The sequence below is a fragment of the Sceloporus undulatus genome, chromosome 5 (genome assembly GCF_019175285.1).
Source record: "Sceloporus undulatus isolate JIND9_A2432 ecotype Alabama chromosome 5, SceUnd_v1.1, whole genome shotgun sequence".
Classification (NCBI taxonomy): domain Eukaryota; kingdom Metazoa; phylum Chordata; class Lepidosauria; order Squamata; family Phrynosomatidae; genus Sceloporus; species Sceloporus undulatus.
Window position 1 is genome coordinate 37,452,025 of NC_056526.1, and position 21,283 is coordinate 37,473,307.

General features: G+C 41.0%; 1 protein-coding gene across 1 annotated transcript; it reads left to right on the forward strand.

Annotated features, from left to right (window-relative positions):
- Positions 1–6: 6 nt before the first annotated feature.
- On the forward strand, positions 7–20,033 carry LOC121931927 (protein FAM83F-like; the record flags this gene model as incomplete). Its single annotated transcript, XM_042470086.1, has 4 exons — positions 7–48; positions 7,608–7,729; positions 9,033–9,742; positions 19,538–20,033. Coding segments are annotated over 4 exons (939 nt in total), but the record flags the coding sequence as incomplete, so codon positions are not given.
- Positions 20,034–21,283: the final 1,250 nt, after the last annotated feature.

The window sequence follows — 21,283 nt, forward strand, 5'->3', positions numbered from 1 at the left end:
CTTCTCTCTGCACCTGCCCAAGATCTCCGATCCTCTTCTGTGTATCAGGTATGGAAGATGGACAAAACAGAGAGGTTTTGACTGCTATGTTTACTAATCCATAGTTGATTTGCCCTTTTTGATTTTCTTTTTTATGATCTATTGTTTTATTATAAACTGCCTTGAATACATTGCAGTGTGGAAAGTTAGGACAGGAAATATTAACACATATAAATTGCTAGGCCAATGATAAGACGATCTAAGTTTCATATGTACTGTAATGAGAAGAGCCCAAGAGCCTTTTTCTTCACTTCTGTTACTCAGACAAGGCTTGGATAATACAACTGCAATGTATTGTGGGTACAGACATACAAATATAAAATTACTTGGGAGACAACAACAAAAAATCAGTATTTTAAACACAAAAAAATCTTGTTAAATCATATTGCTAGCCTCAGTAGCTAAGGCTAGCAATTCTATGGTATGGTACCTTTCTGTGGTATGGTATTGAATTTACTAGGTAAACATAATCTGACAGCTTCTTTCTCCTTACAACAATGAATGAACAAATTTCTTTTATTATTGTTTCAAGGAAGAATTAAAAAGGAAATCAACTTGCCAGATTCTGCTATGACTTCCATTTAAGCCTACTCAAATACTGCTTGATAAAGAATTTGTATAGCTACCCACAGTGGTTAATAAAAAGATGGACTTTGCACTGCATGCAAAGATAATGAATATGAAAGTCAAATGGTCAGGAAAACAATATTAGTGATGATTCTGTAATGGAAAAGATTTATGCAGGCTGCATGTTAGATGTGTCAAACCTGAATTGTGAACATCGAAAGTACAGTGGTCCCTGTACTTTCGCTGGGGTTAGGGGTAAAAGACCCTCATGTATGTGGAAAAACCACAAATAAAAAAAACACTATTCTTTTTACCTAAGAGAACACCGCTCTAGGAATCTCCAGATCCTCCAGTGCAACTGTATGGTCAACATCTGGCAGATGTTGATCGTAGAATCATACCAGAGGACCTACCAATGTGTAGAGAAGTGTTTTCTCTAGGAACTTCTAGATTCTCCAGCAGAACTCAATGGTTAGCTTCTGGCAGAGTTGCACTGGAGGACCTAGAGATTCCTAGAGAGAATATATTAATCAAACCCCTAAATAATGAAATCTGCAAATGTCAAAGCCTCAAATGTGGAGGGTCAACTGTATAGTCGTCCTTCCTAACTCGTGGATCTAAGATCTGCGACCTTGAATATCTGCAGAGGGGCAGCCTCTGCTATTTTCAATGGCGCGCGCATCCAGACCATGCACACAGGGGCATGCCCCATTTAAACCTATAGGGTTTGAATATGCGCAAGCCTCCGCTTTTGCGTGCGGGGGGGCAGAATGGTGTATATTCCTTCCAGTGAATCTTTTGGTATCAGCAAGATTTTTTCAAATTTAAATAATTTTACTAACTCAATTTAAAATTAGAACAAACCACATTCACAAAATATATAGAGGCATAACAACTTGACTGTACATAGCAATACATTTTACATTCTTACTCATATCCCTAGTTCATTTTCTCAATCTTCACCACTTCCCCCCATTCATCCCTTACCCTTCCACCCTCCATCGCCTTCCATTCTTACTATTTCATCCCTCATTCTTTGTTTAATTTCACTTCCTCTTTTCTTCCACTCAAACCTACCCCTTTGGTATCAGCAAGATATATAGTGCCACTCTTACATACACAGCAGTGTTTTATTGGTGGTGGCTCCAGCCTAACATTACGGGCTCTCTTGCTTAAAGACGTTCATCTATACTAGAGGCTATTAAAGTTTACAAAATGATTAAAACTCCCTTTTCATATTCCAATGATACTTTATTTGTTGCTGCTAAGTACCAACAGATAGTTTTTGATAAGGGCATATGGTTATTGTTGTTGTTGCCATTTAGTATGAAATTGTTATGTGGCTACTATTGTGAGTTGCCTTGAGGTCTTGTGGAGAAGAGAAAGAAACTGGAATAATAAGTAATAAGGAACCTTTGAGTGTCCAGATCTGTGAAATGTAGAAATTATACACCAGCCATGAGATCCAAAGGGTTTCTTCTTATCTTGATTTTACAGATGAAATCTGGTGAAAGAAAACATAAACCTGTCACCTGTCGGGAACAGAATATACTGTAGAGATTTGTGGGATCCACTTCTTTTGGTTTCTACTTAACAGCATTCAAAATGTTGTATTGCAAGATTGTAAATAAGACTCATTGTAGGACCACAGACAAAATGCTTTCCTTACTGCTGTCTCTTCTTCTGTGTTTAAGAAAGTAAACTGTTACCATGATAGTGTGTTAAGAAATATTACAGTATTTAAGTAGAACAATAGTACTATAAAATATGAAACAAGGTAATAGTACAGTTGGTCCTCTGTATGCACAGATTCCTTATCCATGGCTTCAAAAATGTTTTAAAATATATAAATTCCAAAAAGCAAACCTTGATTTTGCCATTTTACATAAGGGACACTATTTTACTACACCGTTGTATCTCATGAGACTTGAGCATCCACAGATTTTGGTATCCACATGGGGTCCTAGAACCAAACCCCAGTGGGTACCAAGAGCCCACTGTAATAGTCTTAAATTGTTAGACTAAGTTCTGCACCACAGAAATAATGTGGTTTGACATCATTTTAACTGCCATCGCTCAATGCTATAGAATTCTGGGATTTGTTGTTTTGTGAGGTGTTTAGCCTTTCCTGTCAGAGAGCTCTGGTGTCTCACCAAACTACAGATCCCAGGGTTCCATAGCACAGAGGCATGGCAGTTAATATGGTGTCAAACTGCATTATTTGTGCAATGCAAATGCAACCTAGGCCTTGTGGTTCTGTTGAAGCTAACCAAGGCTTCCTTAAAATGGACATCAGTAAGGGGCGCTTAAGCAACCCAATTGATAATGTACCTGACTTGATCAATCTTCCTTTGTGACTTCAATTATAAGGGAATGCTGAACAAATTCTAGGATGCAACATTAGTTCCTGTGGGATAACAGCTAGGTGCAAAACGTTTGGCCAATGCTACACAAAGTAAGTGCAAGCTCTAAAATATACCACACAGAATCTATGCATCAGATAGTTGGGCACAGATTTTTCAGCTATGTAGAGGATTTGATGATAAGAATCTTCAAAATCTGCTGATTTAGATTGTTACCAGTATCCTATTTTTATGTGTAAAAATGTTACTTGATAGCCCAATAGAGCTAACAAGTTAAACATTTTAAGCCTGCAGTTAAATAGGGATAAGACCTGGGGAAGTCAGAGGGACTTTGGGATAAATATAAAGAGGGTTGTGGTATAACACTATTAATAATACATTCCATATACTTCGAGGCTGGGATGTTGCATATTGATTTGCAGTTGTACATTTTTTGATCTTGGTGTTTGCTTTTCTGAACTACAGATTGAATCCTTGCCACCTTATATTCAGAATTAATTTGCCTTGATTGCAGTAGTGCTTGCATAATTGTGCTGAGTATTTCAGCCCATGTTGAGAAGCATGTCCTGGCAATTACTCTGTTCTCTCTTTATACAAAGGGTGATGTTTCTTTATTCTTCCACTGCCTTCTGTTTAACATTCTGTGCAGATGACGAAGGCTCCCTTCTACTGTCTCTTACTCTAGGATACTACAGTCAAGAAGGAAATGTCTGTACTCACTGACTTTCTTTTCTATACCACTATTTAGGCCTGCAAATGTACTACTTCTAATCATAGTTCGCCCACTGTTAAATTGGTATGTCAGCCATCCATGTTACAGAGCTGTTGTGTATCTGAATGAGATGAGAAACATCTTTACACCCAACATGACTAAAAAAAACCCTAGCATCAATAATAAGAGTAGAAAAACATTCCCTTTACAGTCATCTCTCTGTATCCACAGATTGCTTATCCACAGTTTCAATATTTTTTAAAATATATTTAAAAATATATAAACTCCAAGAAGCCAACATTGATTTTTGCCATTTTACACAAGGGACACCATTTTTCCACACCATTGTATACAATGTCACTTGAGCATCCATGGATTTTGGTATCCATGGGAGGTCCTGCAATCAAACCTCAGCGGATACCAAGGGCCCACTGTAATTGTTGTGTTAACTGATTTTAACTTGTTATTGTGAGCTATATTTATATACAGTTTTTATTGTTTTAATTTTATTCAAGGAGGGAGGATGAGGGTTGGGGGATTCAGGGGTTTGTTTTGTTTGATTATTTTGTATTGTATTAACCTCTTTTGTTACCCGCCTCGATCCCCAAAAGGGAAGAGGCGAGATATAAATAAATACTGTATTATTATTATTATTATTTGTTGTCACGTTGGCCTTGATCTATGGTAACCTAATGAATGAATGTGATCTCCTAGAGCAGTGGTTCCCAACCTTCCTAATGCCATGACCCTTTAATATAATTCCTCATGTTGTGGTGACCCAAACCCATGAAATTATTTCCATTGCTACTTCACAACTGTAATTAAATAGGTGTTTTCCAATGGTCTTAGGCAACCCCCATAAAATGGTCATTCGACCCCCAAAGGGGTCCCGACCCACAGGTTGGGAACCACTGTCCTAGAGAATCTATTCTCAATACCACTGCTCTGGTTGTGCAAACTCAGGGTCATGGCTTTCTTGTTTAAGACTATCCACCTATAATGCGGTCTTTCTCTTTTCTGAAGAATCATGTCATCTCATATATGTCCAAAGTGTGAGAGCCTCAGTTTAGTCATTTTGGCTTCTAATGAGAGTTCAGACTTGATTTGCTATCAGGCCCATTTATTTCTATTTTGATAGTCAATGGTATTCTTGTTATTCATAGAACTCTCCACCTCCTTAAATGAGTTGTTTCTCTTCCTGTTAGTTTTCACAACCACACATAGACATCAGAAATACTACAGCATGGATGATTATGACTTTGGCATTTAATGATAAATCTTTGTACTTGATTCCCTATATTTATTTGTTCCTTATAATCAAAGTTGTCATCTTTCATCAGACAACTGCACAAATAAGCTTGATGTTTTTCCCATTGTTAAAAAAAATAGTAATAGCATGTACATTTCTGTAGTGCTTATCAGTGAACTCAGCATTCTCTATGCAGTGTATAATCTGTAAGCTACTTGCCCCTAACCAGCTCAGTACAGTCCGTCCTTGCCTTACGCGGGGGATCCGTTCCGGATCCTGCTGCGTAAGGCGAATTCCGCCTATGCTCGAGCCCCATTGGAAACAATGGTGCTCGTGTGCGGCGGCGCGGGAGCACACGGGGTGCAACGGGCACGCGCACCCATTCAGTTGAATGGGACGCTCCGCCCCACGCGCACCCCGTGGCTTGAGCGCGTATGCTCAAGGCCGCGTATGGCGCGCCCGCGTATGGCGCAGGCACGCTGTACTCATTTCACCGACCTACAAAAGGATGGAAGGCTGAGTCCACCTTGGAGCCCTAGGATCAAACTCAACCTTATGGCTTCAGTACCAGCATTTAACTACTGCGCCACCAGGCCTAATTCAAACTAAAGCTTTGTATTTTGATTTCACTTCATTCTTTTCCTTTTGAAACCAGCAGATGGGGCAGGGGGGCATTATATTTTCATATAGAAGTGCAGGCCAAGATCCTGCATCAAACATGTAGCCACTGTGTTGTAGCTATGATTTAACTCCCCATGTGATCCTTGAAACCCACCTTAAAAGCCTGTCGGCCTTCTGGAACAACATTGATGTGCTTCTGAGTTTGGCACTGCAGAATGTTGTGACCAGCTTCCTCCAATCAGTGAGGAAGATTGTAATGAAAAATTGTGACAGGTTCCTATAGGGGTGCCTGCTTTAGCTTCCTGCAGCCTTGCTTGCTGGTAGGAAGAGGCAGGTCTCATCATTCTGCAGCACCTCACCCAGCAACAGAACAGACCTGCATCATTTTGGATGGCTGACTAGCTTTCAAAGGTATGTTTCAGAATCATTTGTAGTCATGATAATAGTGCCATGATTGCAAATAAGAATAAGAAGCAGTTACAATATCTGAAGTCTAATAGCAGAATTAATGCAGTTTGACACTGCTTTAACTGTCATGGCTCAATGCTATGGAATTCTGGCATTTGTAGTTGTGCAAGATATTTAGCCTTCTCAGTCAGAGAACTCTGGTGCCACAACAAACTACAAATCCTAAGATTCCAAAGCTTTTTAGCAGCAGCCTCAGTTGACTAACAGGATGCCAATGGCAGAATACTGTATGGCTACAGTTCCTCCTAATTGAAGATAACAGAAATTAACCATCATTTTGACTTGAGCAACATTTTAGAATTTTAGGCTAAGGGTTATTTTCTTCCCTGAAAAGCTATCTTCTTGCTCATCCCTTCTACCAATAGCAATAACAAGTACATTTCTATAGGTAAGGCACAGAACTAATTTACTGGGACTGATATAGTTCTGAATCCATTTTGATACTGGAAACAGGAGACACCTATTTATCCTCCTTACCAGCAGTTATTGAATATGAAACACCAGTTCTAGTTCAGGTGAAGGAAAGGCAACTAGATAAATGTAATGTCAAGGCTGTGAAAACTGGATCTGCTGAATTCATCTCTGACATAGAATTCTTAAGATGAAATAAGCAAACTGAGTATGTCCCCATGCCAAGAGAAATAAGGAATATAAATTAAATAAAATGGAGTAAAATAACATAACATCATGTTTTCCTGGATATAGGATCTTATAACCTTATTTAGTCTCATCTTTGTTTTTGCTTATAGACTCTTTAAAAAGTAAACAGTGAATCATTGTTCAAAAGTCAAGAGGAAACTAAGTAAGATTATAGTTATACAGCCCAGATAACCTGTGTCAGAAGTTCTCAGAAATCCCTGTACTTTGACAAGATTATTCACCTCAGTCCCTTCTCTCTTCTTTGGCCTAGATATAACTGTGGCTTAGTTACTTTTCATGTCTTTGGCCTCAAGCAGACGGGCAGCTTGGAGCAGCCTCTGTCTGTTTCAACCACAAGCGTGTCCTGAGTGGCACAGGACTGTAGTGACCAAATGCCATGGTACAGAGGCCGGCCGCTGCTGCAGTGCGCAACAAACTGCCAGCAAGGCGACATTTTTGGCCTGTGTGTTTCAGGCCTTGGTTAGCTTTGTTACCTACATATTTTCTAGTGTCGTATCTGCTTTAGTCTTAAAGTGCCATCCAAAAGACTGCCACTGGTCCATGGACCACAACTTTGAGCAACACTGGTATGAGCAATACTATATGGCTTAATCTGACAGTCCTTTAAATTTCTCACAATTCCTAAATAAACACATAAATAAATAAAACCTCTGACCTAGCATTGCTCTGGGGAATAGTGGAGGTAGTGCTAGCATCTCAGCACTCCTTGGAGTGCTGATGCCACAGTGAGGTAAGTGAGCCAGAAGTAATCAATGAAGGTGAGGATGGATCCCTAGTGGACCCTTTGCGTAAGGCATTTCAAAGCTGGATCTGACCCTGAATGTATGTGAGGAGGGGACATCGAAAAGTGAGGTGATTAAAATGTTGCCTTTGTTGAGAAGATCCTAAGATTTTGTGCACTGCTTAATCTATTTTATCTTCCTGTCAGAATATCCGTGTGCGTTCTGTGACTGGAGTTGGATTCTATATGCCAACAGGGAAGATCAAAGGCAATTTGGGCTCCCGTTTCCTGATGGTGGATGGTGAAAAAGTCCTCACTGGATCCTACAGGTCAGATGGTCTATTAATTTATGTTTGTACATGATACATGTGTGTGTGTGCATCTATGTATGTCTAGAAGATATACATCTGATTTACCCTCAACAATATGCTCAACAATGAGTCCTTTTCATCCTGGAGAGAAGTGACCAGTGGGGTGCCACATGCTGTCCTGGGTCCAGTGCTATTCAAAATCTTCATCATTGACTTGGATGACAGAATTGGGGGCATACTTATCAAATTTATAGATGACACCAAATCAGGAGGAGTAGCTAATACCCCAGAGGACAGGATCAAAATTCAAAATGACCTAGATAGACTAGAAAGCTGAGCCAAAGCTAACAAAATGAATTTCAACAAGGAGAAATGAAAGGTACTGCACTTGGGGCAGGAAAATGAATGATATAGGATGGGTGACACCTGGCTGAACGAAAGTACATGTGACAGGGATCTAGGAGTCCAAGTAGACCACGAGTTGAACATGAGTCAACAGTGCGATGCGGCAGCTAAAAAGGCCAATGAGGTTTTAGGCTGCATCATTAGAAGTATAATATCTAGATCAAGGGAAGTAATGGTGCCACTGTATTCTGCTTTGGTCAGGCCCTATCTGGATTACTGTGTCCAGTTCTGAGCACAACAATTCAAAAGGGATGTTGAGAAACTGGAGCGTGTCCAAAGGAGGGTGACTAAAATGGTGAAGGGCCTGAAAACCATGCCCTATGAGGAACGACTTAGGGAACTGGGGATGTTTAGCCTGGAGAAGAGAAGGTTAAGAGGTGATATGATAGCCTTGTTTAAATACTTAAAGGGATGTCAAACTGAGAATTGAACAAGCTTATTTTTTGCTGCTCCAGAGACTAGGACCCATAACAATGGATGCAAGCTACAGGAAAAGAGATTCCATCTCAACATTAGGAGGAACTTCCTGACAGTAAGGGGTGTTCAACTAAACACACTCCCTTGGAGTGTGGTGGAATCTCCCTCCTTGGAAGTCTTTAAACAGAGGCTGGATGGCCATCTGTCAGGGATGCTTTGATTGAGAGTTCCTGCATGGCAAGGGGTTGGACTGGATAGCCCTTGTGGTCTCTTCCAATTTTATGATTCAATGAATAATCTTTTGGAAAATATTCTGAGAATATTCTATTCTGGAGAACAAAGATTAATCTCACCTAACCTCATTACTCAGCAGGTTGGGACAGGGTGAAATAGTTCATTCTTTAGCTACTGTATGTGTCCCTTTATGGCAAGTGGTTGGATGTAAGAACATTTCTCTTTATAACTGCAGTTCTTTAATAGTATCTTCTGTGTTTCATAGTTTCACATGGACATCATCTCATATAGACAGAAATATTCTCTTGTACTTGACTGGGCAGCATGTAGAGATGTTCGATATTGAATTTCGTGAACTCTATGCCATTTCAGAAGAAGTCAGTCTCTACAAAGAGCTGAACATCCCTTGCCCTTTCCGATCAGGAATTGGGAAACTGGGATTTTCCTCTTCTACTGTGGCCCGGAAGGCCATCAACCCAAAATATGGACTGGTAGTGGGAGCTCCTCCAGGGGAAATGATGCGCTGGGCCTCCCGCCAGAGGCAAGAATCACAAGGGAAACTAGAAGGAAAGGAAGAAGAAAATGAATCAAATAAACGACTGCATTGTTTTCTGAATGACCTTATAACAGTGGAGCAGGTTCTGCCAGAGATTGAGCCTCCACTTGAAGGCCTGAACAAAGCAAACCGGAGTCCTCAGAAGTTACTTTCCCGGTTTAATTTGGACTTGAAATCTAAATCCAGAGAGTCCATACGTGACCAGAAGGATGATATTGCAAATGGAGAAGCTGGTTCCAAACAGGGCAAAAGATTTGGAAGCGGATTTTTCCGAAGGTCCAAGAGACCATCACCTTTGAATGTTGATGCCAATTCTGTTACCAGTGAGACTGCTGAAGATTTTGTGGTTGTGAAGGTGCCAAAAGAAAGCCAGACCAGCTTTCGTCCTGTTAGTGTACGCAGCAGTGTGAGCAATTCAGGTAAATGTTCCTAGAGAATCATTTCTCTTTTTAAACTGATATATACATTTTAAAAACAATTTTCACAGCACTTGGTAATGTATGTCAGTAACCAAAATAAATGGGGTGGGAGGAAGAAAAGCTTCTAGGAAGCGATCGTAACTGTCGTGACAATGGTTATACATACTAATACTAATAGATCTGCTTATAAGATCAGCAAAAGTCAGTGGTTTTAAGGCTTATCCAAATGTTTCTAAATATGGTGACCAGATTTTCATAAACAAGTTCATGTGTTGAAGCCTTGGTAGGCTTGATACTTTTTCTTTTATCAGTGAATTGTGGTTATTTTTTCAGGATTCTGTTTTGGAAAAGCACACCTTTCTTCTCTTTCCAACATCCTTTTTCATTTCCCCAAACCTTTCCTTCAGCGTGTAAGACAAATGCACAATAATGATACTGCATTATCTTTTTTACTCATCTGCATTCAAATGGTAAAGTGGGAGGAGGGCAGTTTTTCAAAAATTAGTATCATCTTGAAACCTGACTTTTTGGTCCGACTTCATTCCACAGCTTTGTTGTAGGTGAGTATGACTTATGGGGTTAGTGGGAGAAATTTGCAGTTCTTTCCCTTTTGTAAACTGGATTTGGTCATCAGGTTCCTTGATTCCTAGAAGAGGATAGGTTGTCATCTTGAATAATGTGAATGTGATTCAGGTGTATTAAAAACTGTGAAATTCCTCTGCCCATCCCACATTTGTTGTGACAAGCATGGGAAATATCTGTATTTCAGAAGCATCCCCAAATACACCGGGCTGAATCCTAAACAGAAGCTTCATTAAGCCTTTCACAAAACTCTACAATTTAGATTGTAATTCTTTTAACCCTAGGAACAGACCCCAAGGGACATAGGAAGGAACGGATTTCCTGCTCATTACAACATTAACCATGTGGAAAGGGATCCAATGCCCAATCCCACCCCATAGCTTCTAAAAATTGCTGCACCTCTCCCTGCAGGTCAGACTTTTGACCTCTAGATGGAAGCAAAACCAGGTGTGTTGGTGAATGGTGATGGACAGGGAGGGAAAAGCCTAGATCTACTGGATCCTTAGCATGCTCCCACAGAGAAATTAAATGCACCTCAGAGCATGTTTATTCTCTTTTCCTGTCATTGATTGAATTGGGGAAGTGGTTTCCCCATAAAGTTTGGAAGGGGCTTCTGCAGAAAGGAAAGGGAATGAAAAGCCATTCCTTCAGCTATTTCCACCTTTCTGGCGATGTCTTTTTTGGGGAAATGTGGGAACTTTTCATAATAATTCTTCCAACTGTTTTAGAAGTGCAGCCTTATAATCTGCATTAATAGCTTTTAGTGATTTGAGACAGTCGTATAGATACCAGTTATTCCCTCTAAAACCGATCCTTGCACTACCCAGCCTAAAATCTGATAATGACCAGTACAAGAGAAGGAGCCACAAAACTAACATATCATATGGGAGAGGAATAAACTGTAGCAGGAGATAAGTGTCTTTTTCTTTCAAAATCTGAAGTCATTCTGGGTGCTGAGAAGACCCCAAAATACATTTTTAAGTACTAGGTCAGATTGAATGTCAGTAGGTGACAATTGTGCTTGAGTCATAAAGCTTTAAAACAAAATAAATTTCAGCCAAAATCACTTAAAAACATTGTCTCTTAAATTCAGAATATTTACTGGTCATCAATACTAAAATGTTCACGAAGTGCATAAATTCAGAAATATAATGTGCTAAATTATGTAAGAAAAACCAAACTATAAAGGGGACAAACTGCAATATTTGTTTGTACTAGACTAGACACTTCATAATGGGGATGCTGTTTAGTTGTGCGGCTAGATTTCATAAATATATTTGACAAGTTGCAATGTAGAAGAGAGACAAAGTGGAAGGAGTAGAAATTTTTTTCATGTGGCCAGAGCAGCCTTTGCCAATCTCATTCCTAGTAGATGTATTAAAACTATATCATGCTGGCTATGCCTGGTTGATGCGGAGATCCAGTTCATGTGGAGGAACGAGGAAGTCAAGTAGAAGAAGGCTGGAAGAAGATTTTTCTTACTGATATATATAAGAGGAAATCCTCTACTATCTTCTACTGTTGAGGAAAACAAATGGGAATAATAGGAAATTCTAGCTGGACCTTTTGGGAAGAAGCTAATTTTAGTGTGGAAAAGGTGATCAAAAGTACCAGAATTACTTACTTGAGTATGAAATGTGAACAGAGAGTTTATTTACTTAATGTATTTCAGGCCCTTCTTGAAGATACGGAGTCTCTTTCTTTGAAGCAGAAATATTTAGAACACAACACACAAGTCTTATATGGGCTAATACACTTTGACTGTTTTGTTTCCCAGTAGCCAGAAATCAAGTTATGTTTTGCATCAGTTTATTAAATTGATCAGAGGACACACAGCAACCCCTAGTGACACAATCAGAAAATAACAGAGGGTATATTCTAGTTGCTTACCTTTTCTAAAGATGTAAATTATGAAAGCATCAATTGATTTATGCGAGTTCATTTGCCATTTTCTGCTCTAAAACATCTCCACTTTGTCTTTTATACACATCTAATCCACAGTGAGGATGATCAGCAGAATTTTTTGCATGTTAAAAATTACCATTTTATTTAGAGGGGGGAATATTTATTTTTCTAACAATTATAGCTTACAATATGCAATTCACAGAAAGTGCCTAATAAGCATATTGATATTGAATATATTTATTTATTGTATATCTCGCTTCTCTCCCAACATCAGTTCCAAAGTGGTGTACAACCTTTTAAAAAAATACAACTACAAATTCTTGATACAAATGTTAAAACACAATTAAACAAGACCTCTGTTTTAAAAAGACAGGTTAAAAATGCAAATTAAAAGCAGTTTTAAAAATACATACAAAACTTGATAAAATAGAAACAACATCCCCATTAAAAATTATGCCACAACATATTAACAACCAAATTTCCCCTTAGACAGAAAGGCCTTTACCTGCTGGCAGAAAGACAGCAGGGAGCGGACCAACTGGACCTCCCAGAAACAGGGGTTCCACAACTTGAGAGCAGCCACTGAGAAGGCTCTTTCCTGTGTCCTCATCAAGCTGCGAACCTGTGATGGTGGTGGAACAGAGAGAAGGCCTTCCCCCCTACACCATAGAGCTTGGCCAGCCTATCATAGAGAGATACAATTTTTCAAATAGTCTACACCCAAGTCATGTAGGGCTTTAAAGATAATCAATACAGTGGGCCCTTTCCTTACGCTGGGCATCCATTCCAGACACACACACCCCAGTGTAAGGAAAATACTGCATATGTTTGAGCCCCATTTAAAACAATGGGGGCTTGTAGATGCGGTGTGATGCATATGCCACAGGCGTGTGCGCCATTCCCTCTTCTGGTGCATGGCCTCAGCGTAAGCTAAAAGCTGCGTATGATGCGGACGCGCTGTACTTTGAATTCTGCCAGGACACAGATGAGCAGCCAGTGGAGCTGTTTTAGTAAAGGGTTATATGTTCCCTATAGGTTGTCCCAGTCAGCAACCTTAGAATAGAATCATAGAATCATAGAGTTGGAAGAGACCACTAGGGCCATCCAGTCCAACCCCCTGCCATGCAGGAAATCCAATTCAAAGCATCCCTGACAGATGGCCATCCAGCCTCTGTTTAAAGACCTCCAAGGAAAGAGACTCTATCACCTTCTGAGGGAGTGCATTCCACTGTCGAACAGCCCTTACTGTCAGGAAGTTCCTCCTAATGTTCAGGTGGAATCTCTTTTCCTGTAGCTTGCATCCATTGTTCCGGGTCCTGTTCTCTGGAGCAGCAGAAAACAAGCTTGCTCCCTCTTCAATATGACATCCTTTCAAATATTTAAACAGGGCTATCATATCACCTCTTAACCTTCTTTTCTCCAGGCTAAACATCCCCAGCTCCCTAAGTCGTTCCTCATAGGGCATGGTTTCCAGACCCTTCACCATTTTTGTCGCCCTCCTTTGGACACACTCCAGTTTCTCAATGTCCTCTCTGAATTGTGGTGCCCAGAACTGGACACAATATTCTAGGTGGGGCCTGACCAGAGCAGAATACAGTGGCACTATTACTTCTCTTGATCTAGACACTATACTTCTATTGATGCAGCCTAAAATAGCATTGGCCTTTTTAGCTGCCGCATCACACTGTTGACTCATGTTCAACTTGTGGTCTACTTGGACTCCCAGATCCCTTTCACACGTAGTTTCATTCAGCCAGGTGTCACCCATCCTATATCTGTGCATTTTATTTTTCCGCCCTAAGTGCAATACCTTACATTTCTCTGTGTTGAATTTCATTTTGTTAGCTTTGGCCCAGCTTTCTAGTCTATTCAGGTCATTTTGAATCTTGATCCTGTCCTCTGGGATATTAGCTATTCCCCCCTAATTTGGTGTCATCTGCAAATTTGATAAGTATGCTCCCAATTCTGTCATCTAGGTCATTGATAAAGATGTTGAATAGCACTGGGCCCAGGACAGAGCCCTGTGGGACCCCACTGGTCACTTCTCTCCAGGATGAAAAGGAGCCATTGTTGAGCACCCTTTGGGTTCGGCCGGTCAACCAGTTACAGATCCATTTAACAGTTTCTTTGTCTAGCCCACATTTTACAAGCTTGTTTGCAAGAATGTCATGGGAAACCTTGTCAAAGGCCTTACTGAAATCAAGATATACTGTACTATATCCACAGCATTCCCTTCATCTATCAAGCTGGTAATTTTATCAAAGAAAGAGATCAGATTTGTCTGGCACGACTTGTTTCTCTGAAACCCATGTTGACTTTTTGTGATTATGGCATTGCCTTCTAGATGTTCACAGACTCTCTGTTTAATGATCTGCTCCAGAATCTTTCCTGGTATTGATGTCAGACTAACTGGACGATAATTGTTGGGATCCTCTTTTTTCCCCTTTTTGAAGATGGGGACAACGTATGCCCTCCTCCAGTCGGCTGGGATCTCTCCTGTTCTCCAGGAGTTTTCAAAGATTATTGCCAATGGCTCCAATATTACATTTGCCAGTTCTTTTAAAACCCTTGGATGGAGTTCATCTGGTCCCGGAGACTTAAATTCATTTAGATTAATAAGGTGTTCTTCTACTATCTCTTTACTTATTCTGTGCTGAAATTCCCCTATTCTGTCCTCTGCTCCATTATCCTCAGGTTGAGCACCCTTTGCCTTTTCTGAGAAGACTGAGGCAAAGAAGGTGTTGAGTAATTCTGCCTTTTCTCTGTCTTCTGTTCGCATTTTGCCATCTTCTCCACGCAGTGGCCCTACCGTTTCCTTCTTCTTCCTTTTGCTGCGGACATATCCAAAAAAGCCCTTTTTATTGTTCTTAACCTCTCTAGCAAGCCGGAGTTCATTCTGCGCTTTAGCTTTTCTGACTTTACCCCTACACATGCCTGCTATTTCTTTGAATTCCCTTTTTGTGATTTCCCCCTTTTTCCATTTCTTATACATGTTCCGTTTCAAACTCAGCTCGGTTGAAAGTTCCTTAGTCATTCATCCTGGTTTCTTGAGACACCTCCCGTTTTTCTTTCTCACTGGAACTGTTTGAAATTGTGCCTTCAGTATCTCTCTTTTGAGAAACTCCCATCCATCCTGAACTCCTTTATCTTTTAGTACCTCTGACCATGGAATCGCCCTCAATACTTCTCTAAGTTTACTGAAATTCGCTCTCCTAAAGTCTAGGATGCGTGTCTGACTATGCCTGGCTTCTCCTTTCCACTGTATTACAAACTCCAGGAGAACATGGTCACTTCCACCTAATGATCCCACCACTTGCACCCCATTAACCAAGTCATCCTTGTTGGTTAGGATCAGATCTAAAATAGCTGACCCCCTTGTTGCCTCTTCCACCTTTTGGACCATGAAATTGTCTTCCAGGCAAGTGAGGAATTTGCTAGGCCTTGAGGATTTTGCTGAGTTTGACTTCCAGCAAATATCAGGATAGTTGAAGTCGCCCATCACTACTACATCTCTCTTTTCTGACTGTGTGGTCATCTGTTCTAGAAAGATATCATCCAATTCCTCAGTCTGACTTGGGGGTCTGTAGTAGACTCCCACCGTAACATCCTTGTTGTTTCCCTCCCCTTTGATTCTTATCCAGATGCTCTCCACCTGGCTTCCATGATTGATGTCCAGGATCTCTTCACTGGTGTAAATATCTCTGACATATAGTGCTATTCCTCCTCCTTTCCTGTTTGGCCTATTTCTCTTAATAAGGTTATACTCCTCTATTTCCACATTCCAATCATGAGACTCATCCCACCAGGTTTCAGTGATGCCTATTATATCATATTTGCTTTGTTGTACTAGGAGTTCGAGTTCATCTTGCTTATTTCCCATGCTCTGTGCATTAGTGTAGAGACATCGCAGACCATGGTTCCCTTTTACTTGCTGCCTGTGCAAGTTTTTTTGCCTCCCACTGTTGGGTCCTTGCACTGTTTGCCTTGTTTCCTCTGTGTCAGTTTGACTATTTTTGCCGTCCCTTTCGCCTTCCTTAATATTGTCTCCCTTCCCCTCGGAACTCAGTTTAAAGCTCTCCTGATCAAGTTCTTGAGACTGTTGGCAAAAACATTTCTTCCAACTGGCGTGAGATGCAACCCGTCTGTTGCAAGAAGTCCCTCCTCATAGAACCGCAGCCCATGATCGAAGAATCCAAATCCTTCTCGGCGGCACCATCTGCGAAGCCAGTTGTTCACATCTGCTATTTTCCTTGCTGCAGCATTTTGGATCCAGTGAAGTTTCCACACAGTTTCCAAAGGCAGCTCCTCACAGAGTGTGTTATTGTAATGGGATGTAATAAGGCATGTGTCACCAAAGGCAGATCTGATGCCCCAAGTACTAGTGCTTTGCAAATGCACTCCTGGACACTGTCAAAATCTGGACATCCAGGCTCAGATCTGAGTCCAGGAGCACTTCCAAGCTGCAAACCTGAGATTTCAGGGAGAGTGGTACCACACCCAACACAGGCTGAATCCCTATTCTCTAATTTGCCTTAGAATTGAACAGGAACACATGTGTCTTGTCTGGATTAAGTTGCTGTCATCCAGTTCATTACTGACTGCTGACACCGGTCTTAGAATTAGATGGAAAGGAAAGATACAGTTGGATGTCATCAGCATATTGGAGACAACTAAAGTCCAGATATCCTCTCCCATGTTTTCATGTAGACATTAAATAACATGGGGAACAAAACTGGCCCCTGAAGGACCCCACATGCCAATGGCCATGGGGTTGAACAGATGTCCCCCAGCACCATCTTTTGAGTTTGACCCTCCAAGAAGGATTGGAACCACTGAACTGGATTCAACTACGCAGACTAGTTGAAGGCAGGTAACGTCTGAATGTTAGCTAATGTCTTGGTAATGTTGTAAAGATCTCATTTAAAACAGAGATCCTGTGAAATGTTAAATTATAACAAATTAATTATAGTGGGAGCTTTTGTGGACTTCATCTGAGGCAATAGTCCATGAAGTCTCATGCTATAATAAGTACTTTATTGAATGCAGGGTTTGGTGGTTTTGTAGTGACATACTACCACAAGTACCTCTTTGTATGAACCATCATTTACTAATCCTAAAGGGGATTATTGAGGAACAAAGTATTATCTACTTAAAATGTGAAAAGTAGGAAAGGGGCCACAAGATTGCTAGTTTAAGCAACACTCGATTTCTCTAGGAGTTTCAAAATAGGGACATAGGCAACTGCCATATAAGATCCTGTCCGTATAGCCTATCGTTGCCTACTCTGACAGAAATCTTTCCCAATCTCTGCTCAGTGGCGTCACTAGAGAGTGCGGAGTGCACCTTACAGTGGGGTGACTCCACTGCTTCTCAAACATCTGGCTTTGGGCAGAAATGGGTTTTGGTGTCTCCCTTTAAAATGCTGAATGGAATAAGGCTTAGTGGGAGGAGAAATGAGAGAAAGAAAAATATCATATTTTATCAAATTTTCACCTCAGCCACATGAAACTATGTACAATAGTCCCTTGCTATCTGCAAGGGATCTGTCCAGACCCCCTCACCGTGAATAGCAAAAAATGCAGATGCTCAAAGCCATTGTTTTCAATTATGATCACCTATGGGCAAACAGCCACTCCACACACACCCATTTAAAAAGCTGGGGCTTGCCATCTGCAGATGGCAAGTCTGCGGTTGGCACGGGCACACTGTATATGTAAATTCATTTAGGCTCTGTGTATGATATTGTAATTTAAAGATATAATGTTAATTTTGCTAGTTGTTTTATGTCACAGCTATTACCATGGCATTCTGTAATATACAGGAATTACGATTAATGAATAACATTAATACAAAAAACATTACTAAGGATTCTGCATGGTTCGGTATGGAAGGAGGTCACTGAGGGGGGGGGGGAGGCAATACCAGGAGTTACCACACTGGGTGATGCCAAACCTAGTGATGCCAGCATATCTGTTACATGATCATTTTAAGAGGAGATGCCTAGAGGTGAAACCAGAACCTTTTACATGCAAAGTTAGTGCTATCCTACTGAGCTATGGTCCCTTCCTTCCACTCCCATGATACCACCTGCAAGAAGTGACTAGACTAGTAAAGAATTTTACTACCATACCAACAAGAGAACAGCATTCTCCACCATACATGAGTTCATGCAGGGTATTTAAAGGCCATGTGTCAGATGGTATGACATGTACTGATCTGTCCTTCAATACTCACATCTACTGTACTCACCTCTCACTTCACTTGGCATCTGTTCACTATTTGCTCAAAGTAGTGTAATGTGGTGCCAGAGTCTTCCACATGAACTGAGAAACAAGTGTGTATGTGTGAGGCATGCTGCATTGTGTGAGTTGGGCTTGACCTCTTCTTTTCCTGGTTGGTCAGTTGGGACTTTTCCCAATGGCATTTCTGTGGCATGTTGGAAGAAAATGACAAAGGGGTCATGCAGATGGGACAAAAGCATCTGCCAGAGGTTGCTCTTGTTGCAATCTCTGCAGGACCGTGGTGACTGGACACAGAAGTCCCAAGGCTGGCCACTACTGCAGTCCCAAATGGATTGGTACTTTTGCAGCCGGGTTCGGGTCACCCTAGGTGGCCTTGGCCTGGCTTCCAGGCAGTTTGGGGGTTTGCATCATTTGAACGCCATTCCCCAAAACATCCAGAAGGTGCTTTATTTTGCTTATCTGTTTCGGGCCTAGGTGAGACAGCTAGCCAGCCATAAGCAAAGCTTGCATGCTGGTTGAGAGTTTCTGGGCACTGAAAGCATCACTGCTGCCTAGGGAAGCAGTTCAAGAGGAACTGTGGGCAGGGAGGCTTGAAGAATATATTGGGATTGTCCCCAGAATCCATCTTCTGATGTGGCTGCCTAATGGCAAGCCCAGCCCATGTTCCATTATCCAGATAATTTTACTTTGAACTAAATTCATTTTGTCTGATGCTTAAATACTGAAGTTAAGCTTTTGTTATATGAGCCTTTAGGGTGCACACAATTCTGTTAAAGTATTATTACTTAAGTGGTATCCTAAGGGTATATACAATTCTGTAAATGTGTTGAAGGATTTTATTTTGTGTTTCATGTAATTTGTAAATCTATCAAGAGTTAACAGTTTGAATAGAGCTGTTCGTTTGTGATAGTGTTTTCGAATTTGCTTCTTGTGTCAGTGTAGGTGCATTTCATAACTTGAAGAAATAAAAAAGTGAAAATTCTATAGGGCATGGCTCAGCATTAAAAAAAAGTTTGATGGAAATCTTTCTTCAGATAATTATTTCTTTATTTATTTTCTGCTACAGGTAAAATGAGTCCAGGCTCCGTTTCAGGAGAAAAAGTCAAACAGTCAGCCTGTGTGGTCTCTTGATGGAAGAAAAAGCAGCTGGAAAACAGAATCCTAAGGGATAATATGCTGGGCAAGGCTGCTGTAGGCTCCTTTCAAACCTTGAGTCTGATTTCCTCATAGCGGTCTGTATAACAATTGCAGCGTCCAAGACAGAGCTGGTATCTTTACACTCAGGGTAAAACATGTGATCTGGAAGATACTTGTATGAAATAGCATCTACATTAGTTCAGTGACTGTGATAAATGGATTTTAGAGTTTAAATCTTACAGGGGGACATTCCATTTCTTGGTGGTGCTATTTCACATTGCTGGCTACAGACTTAGAACAACATCATAGTATCATTGATTGTTGTGTTAAAATATTATTAACTCTATGGATTAGAAACTTTCTATCAGAGGTTTTAAAAAGGCTTTCCCAGAAAGATGGTTAAACTTGGAAATTGTGTGCCTAAGGTAATGGCGGGATACAAACGGCCCTCAAGGGGCCGTTTTCCCGCCGCCGCCATTCTCTGCGCAGGGAAGCCCCAGCTGCCAGACCGCGAGGCTTCCCTGCGCAGCAAAAAAGGAGCAGCGAAATGCCGCTCCTTTTTTGAACGCGGAAGTGGCGCCGCGAGGGGTGGAGTGCGCCCTCGCGACGTCACTTCCGCCGCGACACGTCTGGACGCACAGCGTCCAGTACGTCAACATGGTGGCGCCCATGTGGATGGGCACCGCAAAAAAGTACGCGCTCCGCGCGTACTGGGAGGAAGGGCCGTCAGGAAGGTAAGAACCTTCCTAACCCTAATACGGCCCTTCCTAACCCTAGTACGCGCGGAGCGCGTACTTTATGGCGGTTTGTAACCCGCCATTGTTTCTCAAATATATAATGCCCGCACTCAGTCATCCCTACAACTTCTTCCCCTTCCCTCAACTTACTTATTAACTTTATGATATTAGTAGCCAACATGTGGCAAAAGTGATTGTGGCATAAACAACAAGGAGTTGTGACATACCTGGGCAAGAGCAAATGGGCCCATCATCCTAGCTGTAGCAGGAGATCAACTCCATGCTCCTACCTTTTCTTCCTTAACTGCACTACTGGATGTTCAATTGCCAGAAAATTATACTAAGATATAGATGGATGCATTCATACACCCACACATTTCTATTTTTCATGTCTCTTGTTTCAACCGATCTGGCAAAGCAGGTGGTTACCATTTGCCTTTGGGGGTTTCCTAGGCCAGTAAAATACAATGGGCCCTTCATGCCCCACTGGGGTTTGGTTCCACAACCTTCTGCAGACACCAAAATCCATGGATGCTCAAGTCCCATTATATACAATGGCATAGTAAAATGGTGTCCCTTATATAAAATTGCAAAATCAAGCTTTGGTTTTTGGAAATTTTTTAGGGGGGTAGAATATTTTCAAACTATGGATGGCTGGATCCATGAATGTAGAGTTCATGGTAGATACTGTCACATTGGTAATTAGGTTTAAATGAGATTTCAGTACTTCCACCTAGTCATTTAGATACCAGTATGAAATGAGAAAGCTGGACCAGACAGCTCCAGGTGAAAGGATTTATTTATAAGTGCTAGGGAGATGCTATATACAGAGATAGGAACTGTACAAACAGAGTTTCTCTCACCAACTCCACACATTTACACCAACTACTCTGTAACCCAGTCACTGTAACCTACAATTGTTTACATTAAGACACAGC